Source organism: the organism of the source record quoted next, unplaced genomic scaffold (assembly GCF_019419815.1).
Source record: "Pyrus x bretschneideri cultivar Hongxiangsu unplaced genomic scaffold, Pyrus_bretschneideri_v1 Contig21, whole genome shotgun sequence".
NCBI lineage: Eukaryota > Viridiplantae > Streptophyta > Magnoliopsida > Rosales > Rosaceae > Pyrus > Pyrus x bretschneideri.
The window spans coordinates 5,325,355-5,333,146 of record NW_025999513.1 but is presented as its reverse complement, the minus strand read 5'-3'; the positions used below and the strand labels follow the sequence as shown (position 1 = coordinate 5,333,146).

Sequence of the window (7,792 nt, the reverse complement as noted above, 5' to 3'; positions counted from 1 at the left end):
CCCTTGAGGAATGTGGAGAACAATGAGGGCAGGTTTGAGATTGCATTCACGGGGCTAAAATTAATTTCCTACAACCAAAGAGTTGTTGATTATGTTTGATATAAAAGTTTAAACGTGATTTTGGGTCCTATAAGCGTTTTCTGGAAAAAGTACTTTTGGAAAGCATTTAGATTTTTATTTTTATTTTTCCTAACATGTTTATAGTAGAACGCATTTTTAGCAGAAGCACTTATTAGCATAAGTGGTTTCTACTTTACTCTATGCATTTTGAATTAAATAATTCCATACATCAGCCTAAAGGTGGGTTCAAAATACTGAAAAAAGAAAAAAAAAAAAAAGAAAAGAAAAAAAAAAGGAGACTAAACACCAAACCGAAAATAAAAAACCAAACCAAACCTTATTGATTTGGTTTCGGTTTTGGAGCTTCAGAAATCGAATCGAACCGAACCAAACTGAATCCCTTTACACTTTATAAATGTATGCCCATGATGTTTCTTTTGTGAAACTTTGTTGCCAAGTTTGAAACTAAGCCTAGGGCTTTTTCAAGGAGCATAATTGGTTCAATTAGGGAGACTATTTCATTGGTTATAAAGGAAAGTTTTGGAAAAGTTTCTCTATTTGTTTGCTTTTTGAATGGATACGGTAATCATTTTTCTTTGCAATTAAGGTTGTTGATAGAATATATTTGGTTTATATGATCTTGTATGTGTACAACTATCTTCCCACATTCCCACTTTCTCTATTTTCTTATTATTAGTCTACTAATGCAAACCTCTTTTCTAAATTCCATATTAAAAAAAGATCAAGGTTTATAAAACAAAAAAAAACCGAAACTGTACGAAACCGAACCGATAAAAACCAAATCGAAAAAAAAACCGAAAGAAAATTGAACCAAACCGAATGACAATGAACTCACCCCTACGTCAGCCTATATAAAAATACTTATTGAAGAAACTCCCATACATTTACTTGAGTTTGTTTTTTTTTTTTTAACAAACATATTATCTACACTAAGGGGATAAGGTGGGTTTAGTCTCACAATGAGCTAGCAAAAATATGATTCAAATTTGCCATTTGACAAAGATTGAACTTAAGACATCTTACTTATAAGTGAAAAGGAATATTACTAGACCGTAGTAATAAATAACTACATTTACTTGAATTAAAATGGTTATTTTCACTTGAGCATAAAATTTTTTGCTTTTCTTTTTCTTTGCTATTTTTTCAAAAACAAACGAGAAAAATATCAGTAGTAAAATTCGTCCCCGGATAAATAAAAAAGAAACTGGATGATAAGCAGTAGGGACAAAATGGTAATTTGATAGCTTCACAAGGCTTGTGCTCCAGTTCCCCTCCTCTTCCAAGTTGCAACCAAATACCGCACACAATATACACACCTTTCTCTTGTACTCGCTGCACTGCACTGCACAACCGAGGGTCTCCAAAACCTTCGCAACAGAGCCTTCGAACATGGTAATTTCCCTTTTACTCGTCAAATTTTATCCCCACGAATTGTGTATTTTTCACTGATTTTGATCATATGCAGATTGAATCCCTTAGGGTTTTGAAAATTATATTATTATTTACCAGAACGTACCTTGGTAATTTACTCCGATCTGTTATTCGATGCTGTATATTTCAATTTTAGTAAGCTTGTGCTGTTTCACTGCCTTGAAACTTTGAATATTTTCGAGTCTTTTTTTGTTTCTTATTCAGTATTCTGTTTGGTTGCTGAGAAAATTCGAGAAAATTAGCGAAGATAATAACTTTTGATGTGTTTTGAAATATCTGCATTGTTTCTGAAATCTTTAATTTGAAGATTCATTTTGTATAGTATAGCAATTCCAGTCCTCGAAAGAGGGTCTTGGAAGCAGCACTGATGTTATGCTTCTGATTATTTTCTCTTTTTGTTATGCACCAATTTGTACTTCATTTTTCGCTAGCATGTCTATATGCTGTGATGAAATTCACTTTCTGCTGCCCACTATCAGTTCATCAAACATACATTTGGCATTCCTTGATGATGTGAAATTACAACATTGAAATAATATGGTAGTCCTTAACTATAGGAACCTACTACTATATGGTGTTTCGTTGGATCGTTTGGGTTTTGTGTCAATCTTACTAGCTTATCGGGTATTCATTGAATTGTAACTAGTAGAAGACTTGTTAAGAGCTGGTTTGGTACTAAGGTGCTTTTATAAAAAGTGGGTATCAAAAAAAGCTAAGCTCAAAAAGTTGTTTGGTAAACACTTAAAAACAACTTATTTTCACAATTTTGAGTGAAAAAAAGCTGAAAACGTGAAGCAGCAAAAATGAGCTTATTCTCACAGTACAGCAAAAGTAACTTTTTTTTCAAAGCACAGCAATACCAAACCAGCCCTAAGTGGGGGTAAAAATAACGAGAGAAGCTCAGTAGTGTCTTGCACACATGTCTTTAACTACTTTAGTAAGGAGGATTTGGTAAAGGCTGGATGACCCTACAATGGTGTGGGTCAGTGGCTTGAGATACACCATTGTCATCCTGAGAGTGTAATAGATTTTGCAAACTTATTCATAATGCATGCATGTGTATGGAGAAAATAATGGATGTTCATTGTGGAAGCTTGACACATAAGGACTAGAGAACCGTGAAACAAGTACTTTTACCATGTTATGGTTAAAGACAATTGCATTGATATGCATGTTGTTTAGAATTTCAATATTCTTTGTAAGAGTTTGAGTACACAAATGTATTCTTTGGTTGACGGAGATTTGGAGCATGTGTGTCTTTGGTGAATTTTGAAATGATATACAAGGGTGGAGTTGAGTAAGGATTAGAGAGCCATGAAACAAGTACTTTTACCATGTTATGGTTAAAGATGATTGCTTTGATATGCATGTTGGTAAGAATTTCAATATTCTTTGTATGAGTTTCGGTACGCAATTGTATTCTTTGGTTGATGGAGATTTTGGAACATGTGTGTCTTTGGTGAATTTCGGAATGTTATACAAAGGTGGAGTTTAGCTCATCTTTCTTTTGGTACATGGGATGTCAAGGTCACATTCGTAAACTTGTTGGATGAAGATGAAATATAATGTGCACAATATATAATATGAGGGTGTGTTTGGAGCAAGATTTAGGCTTACATGTTAGTGACAGGTCCAGTTGGGCATAAAAGAGCCCATACCATGCAGCCCTTTTGTTGCCTTTCGGGGTCAAAATAGAAGCAGTTAAACTACAGTCCCTTAACATTTATCTGCTGAGAATGGTTTCTTCCTGATAAAATTCCTTTCATATGAACTGACTATATATTTAATCTAATTTAGCACCATAATATGTACAATTGTTATACCATTGATGACAATTTGGTGAAGTAGCTCATCCATTTCTTTTTGGCAGGATGATACAGATGACCCAAAACAAAGCACTGCTGATATGACTGCTTTTGTGAGTTCTGGTTCTACTGTTTTTTGTTTATTCATCTTAGTTTGTACTACTTCTATTGCCCATATGGACGAGTATTGAGCATGTTGAGGCTGATGAGTATGTGGCTCTAAGTAATGGGAATCTTGACGGCAGAAATATATTTAGAATTGAATGATGAAGATATTTTCAGTTAGTTAATATGATTAATTTGTTGGTTTTCCCACTATTCATAAAACTATCATATGTGAGAATGCTAAGAGGGGTTTTTTTTTGTTTCTCAATTATTGCGTTTACTCCGTATACTTGGTGGTTTTGATGGCCATATGCATTAATATTGTCAATCCATTTGTGTAGTAGTATGATAGCAGAATTTTATACTGCAATCGAAGTCCCACCCTTTGCTTAAGCTTTCGTTTGTTTTTTTTCAGGTACAAAATCTTCTTCAACAGATGGTGAGTTTGTTATTCATTTGTGACGTTTTTTATTTGCAATGAAGTTCAATGGACTGTGTGGCTTATGTTTTGAGATTTGCAGCAATCCAGGTTCCAGACAATGTCCGACTCCATCATTACAAAGAATATCCTTTTTGCTTACTAATTTCAAAATTGATATTATTCTACACTGATTTTACGAAGTATTTTATTGTAGCTTTGTTATATGATATTAGAGAGCAAAATTATTAAGTTGGTGCTGGCATTTTAATTTGGTCCATATGGCTGTCCTAGATTTCTGTTCTCCTTGCTTGGTAGCATATGAGAACATCACATAAGAATCTTGAAGAATGTTATGGATTATGATTAATCAAATCATCTTTAGTTTTTTCTGTCAAGTTCTTCAGTTGGTGGACTTTGTGATTGGTGATACCTGTCATGTTTAGACTTGATTGATAAGGTTAGATGTGTTCTTTTAATTGTTGTGGGAAGCATGTCCGTTTGACCCTTATCTGTTTGTTTATCACATTGGATTTATTCTATGCACATTGCGCGGGACTTGTAACTTTGTAGATCGCATTGCTTTGGATTAAGTTGGTTCTTGTTTCCTTGACCTTGATGCACTTGATGAGATGGGCGGCAGGATCGACGAGCTGGAGCAGAGCATCAATGACCTCAGAGCTGAGATTGGAGTGGAAGGATCACCATCTCCTTCAGCCTCGTTGAAGCCAAATATAGAGCCCAAGCCAGCGGATGATTCAGCCAAGGAGTAACTATGTCATGCTGTGTTAGTACTTGTTTTAATCGATAGGATGTGTTTACCGCCTGATTTTGAGTGTTCGATTTGTTGTTTTTGGTTCGAAACTATCCTGTATGGATTATATCTCGGAGCAGATCTATACTCCATGGATTTCTGAACATGACCAAATTTGATTCTCATTTTCTGTCCGTCTTCAAATTTCGAATTCCTGGTTGGTTTGCTTGAACTTTCATCAAAATGAGTTATGTGCCACGCACGTAAGGTTAGAATCAAGGGGCAAATATGAAAAACTAAATGAAAAAAATTGTAAAATGGTTCCTCAACCTTAATCCAATTGAAGTAATGTTCTCTAAACTTTAATCCAATTGTAGCAATAATTCTTCCAACACGACTCATTTTGACGAAAGTTCTAAGAGTGTTGACGAAAATAACCATAACTGCACATTTTAAAGAGTTAAGAGACTAATAGTTAATAATTTTTAGTTGATAGATTATTACTCTAATTGAGTTAAAGTTAAAATATCATTGCTACAATTTCCTCTAATGCTTATAGTGGTTTATGGAAGGCTAATGCGACAAAGACATATGAGGTGTCGATTTGATTAGATTGTATTGCATCTCACAAAAGGCTTAAAACATCGCCATAATTGACAATTCTGTGCTCTCACTGTCACTGAGTTCGACCTCCCTCGAGTGCTTCACTGCATGTGGATGGCAATGAGATTTCCATACGGAAAAATATCCGGCGAGGATCATTTTTCTATGGATTTCATGATCTTACCCATTTATCGTACATCGTGTGGTCAGAAATCATTTTAAAATTTAAAATTTAAAATTAAATATGAATAGTACTTAAACAAAAATTAACCACTTGATATACGATGAACGGATGAGATCACAGGATCCCTAGTATCCGGAGGATCCTTTTCCTTTCCATACCATCGTATTAAAATGCCAATTAGAATGCGCTGGCTTTGTGACCGTTGGCAAACACTATCATCATATGATTAATGCTTTGACAATAACAATTTTAATTGTGATCCAGTTTTCATCAATGGAGTGTAATTAATTGATGCGGAACTTGAATGACTAAGATTGAAAATATATATTAAACAGTCGTGGAAATCAAATTTAATGACTAAAACACCCTTGAGTACTACTGAGCACTGAAGCCACATTGTCCAGTTGTTGTCCTACTTTTGAAATTTAATGTATAAAAGTAGCTGTTATTAATAGTCCAAAATACAGAATAGTTATTTTAGGGTGCCGATAACAGTTGCTTATATCAAATGTTTGTTTGTTTGTTTTCGAAAGAAAACATTTCTCTTGATAACTAACTAGATGAATAAATGAAGTCAAATTGTCTGGTATGAAAAATAAATTCATTTTGGTGAAGGTCGCATCATCCTTCGTACTAACATTTTCCCAACAAATAAAGTACCTACCTTTTAATTAATATCCACCCAAATTTGGTAATTTCCCATCATTTCCCTCTTTTTTTTTTTTTCTTTTTTTTTCTAACAAAAATAAGTTTAGGGCAAGATTTGGCTATTCTCATCGCCAACGTCAGAATATACACACAATCTCAAGGCAAAAAGACATGTGCATGACATCTAATTTTATGTATGAATTTATAGATCATGCACAAACAAAAATTGATGTCAGCATAAATCAAACTTGGATTAAGGATTAACCACAAACACGTCTTTATCAACAGAATTGACTCTCGCTGGTGTAAAAAGAAATTTACTCTATCTCATATCACTAGTTGCATATAATTACATATAATCATGCGCACAATATTATTCGACACATGGCACTCAGAAAATACGTCACGAACAAAACAACAGCCGAAATTAAAGTTTTGCATCAAAGTCTCATTTGCTTTATGAAAAAAAATCCAATCATGTTGTTAGATTCTTGTTTGGACTATAACACGACAGTTGTACACTGCAAGATACAGATCACACACCGCATTATTGCATTCCAAAAAGTCACATCCCGCAAATGCCCTTTACAACCCATTACGCGTTTACTCGAATCCGAATTTTTATCACAAATAATATCATTATTTTCTCTAATTTTCATCACAAATAATCATCTGGGTACCAATTAAAATATAAAAATGGATGACCAACAATGCACAAATAAATAATTAAATAAGTAAGTAAACAAGAGTGGTAAATTGGTATTTTAACATTACAATATAACAATAATCTCTTCAGGTATTTAACACACAATCTCCAACTAGACCCATTAATTATATAATTTTTAAAAAATAATAACAAAAAGAAAAGGTGGAAATTAAATTATAAAAAATAAAAATTGAAATTAGCGCCTGCAGCGAGTAATGGAGCTACAGCCGCGACGATAGGGATTTGCCTGAGCCCCAGGTCGGCAGTTGTAGTAGGACGCGCCACGTCGCGAGCAGGGGACAGTGTTCCTCCTCAGCGCACCGTAGCTAATGTACCTCCTCGTGGCTAAGATGCGCCGGTTGATCTCCGAGTCCATCTGCATCTCCGCATCCTCGTCCTCGTCAGCTATCAGTCCCCCCGCCGCCGATCTCGTCGAACCCCAGCTCAGCTCGCCCAGCTGGTGGCCGCCGCTGAAATCAACGGCCGAAGCCGAGGCAATCACTACCAAATGGGCGGCCATGATTGCGCAGATGAAGATGCAGGCAAAGAGTGATGGAGTTCTTGAGCTTGAGCTTCCCATTTTTTATTTATTTCGGTTTTTGTCTAAAATATCAAGTTTCTGAGAGGCAGTGGTTTTGCTGATTGGCTTGGGGGTTTATAAACCTAGTGACCGTTGGAGAGCAAATGCCACTGGGTTTGGGAGTAATTACGGGGAGATGCCACTCTAGTGACCGTCTTTGTAAGAATGTCAATGACTTTATGGCCGCCCGCTAATCACGCTTCTTTTGACTATATTTGTGCATTTAATTTGGGAAATTAATAAAACTGCCATTTATATTCTTCTTAATTTGGGTTGGTAGACGCATTTATATTCCTTTTTAATTAACAACAGCATCGTAATGAATGGAGTGTTCAAAGGGACGACGATACATGCTTCGACGTTAAAAAATACGTGAAGAAATATGTTGAAAACGTCATATGTCAGACGATGAAATGACGAAATATTTCTTGTGTTAAAAGATGAGTTTGGGTTGTTGGAGAATATATAAAATCTGTC

At 35.1% G+C, this 7,792-nt stretch overlaps 2 protein-coding genes across 2 annotated transcripts; one reads left to right on the top strand and one right to left on the bottom strand.

Annotated features, from left to right (window-relative positions):
* Window positions 1-1,320: 1,320 nt before the first annotated feature.
* On the top strand, window positions 1,321-4,788 carry LOC125477310 (heat shock factor-binding protein-like). Its single transcript, XM_048584279.1, has 5 exons — window positions 1,321-1,473; window positions 3,383-3,430; window positions 3,838-3,861; window positions 3,944-3,986; window positions 4,465-4,788. Exons 1-5 carry the CDS (start codon window positions 1,471-1,473, stop codon window positions 4,611-4,613), a joined length of 267 nt encoding a protein of 88 aa, XP_048440236.1. The 5' UTR covers window positions 1,321-1,470; the 3' UTR covers window positions 4,614-4,788.
* A 1,952-nt stretch (window positions 4,789-6,740) lies between these two features.
* LOC125477351 (protein RALF-like 33) lies at window positions 6,741-7,380 on the bottom strand. The gene has a single exon (XM_048584362.1). The coding sequence runs from the start codon at window positions 7,313-7,315 to the stop codon at window positions 6,932-6,934; it is 384 nt and encodes a 127-aa protein (XP_048440319.1). The 5' UTR covers window positions 7,316-7,380; the 3' UTR covers window positions 6,741-6,931.
* Window positions 7,381-7,792: the final 412 nt, after the last annotated feature.

What these genes read in the sequence shown, in the direction of transcription:
- LOC125477310 (XM_048584279.1), top strand. An exon ending in AAAATCTTCTTCAACAGATG is followed by an intron (nt 3,862 to 3,943) that starts GTGAGTTTGTTA and finishes TGAGATTTGCAG; the next exon opens with CAATCCAGGTTCCAGACAAT. An exon ending in CGACTCCATCATTACAAAGA is followed by an intron (nt 3,987 to 4,464) that starts ATATCCTTTTTG and finishes ACCTTGATGCAC; the next exon opens with TTGATGAGATGGGCGGCAGG.
- LOC125477351 (XM_048584362.1), bottom strand. Translation starts at nt 7,315, where the DNA reads ATGGGAAGCTCAAGCTCAAGAACTCCATCACTCTTTGCCTGCATCTTC.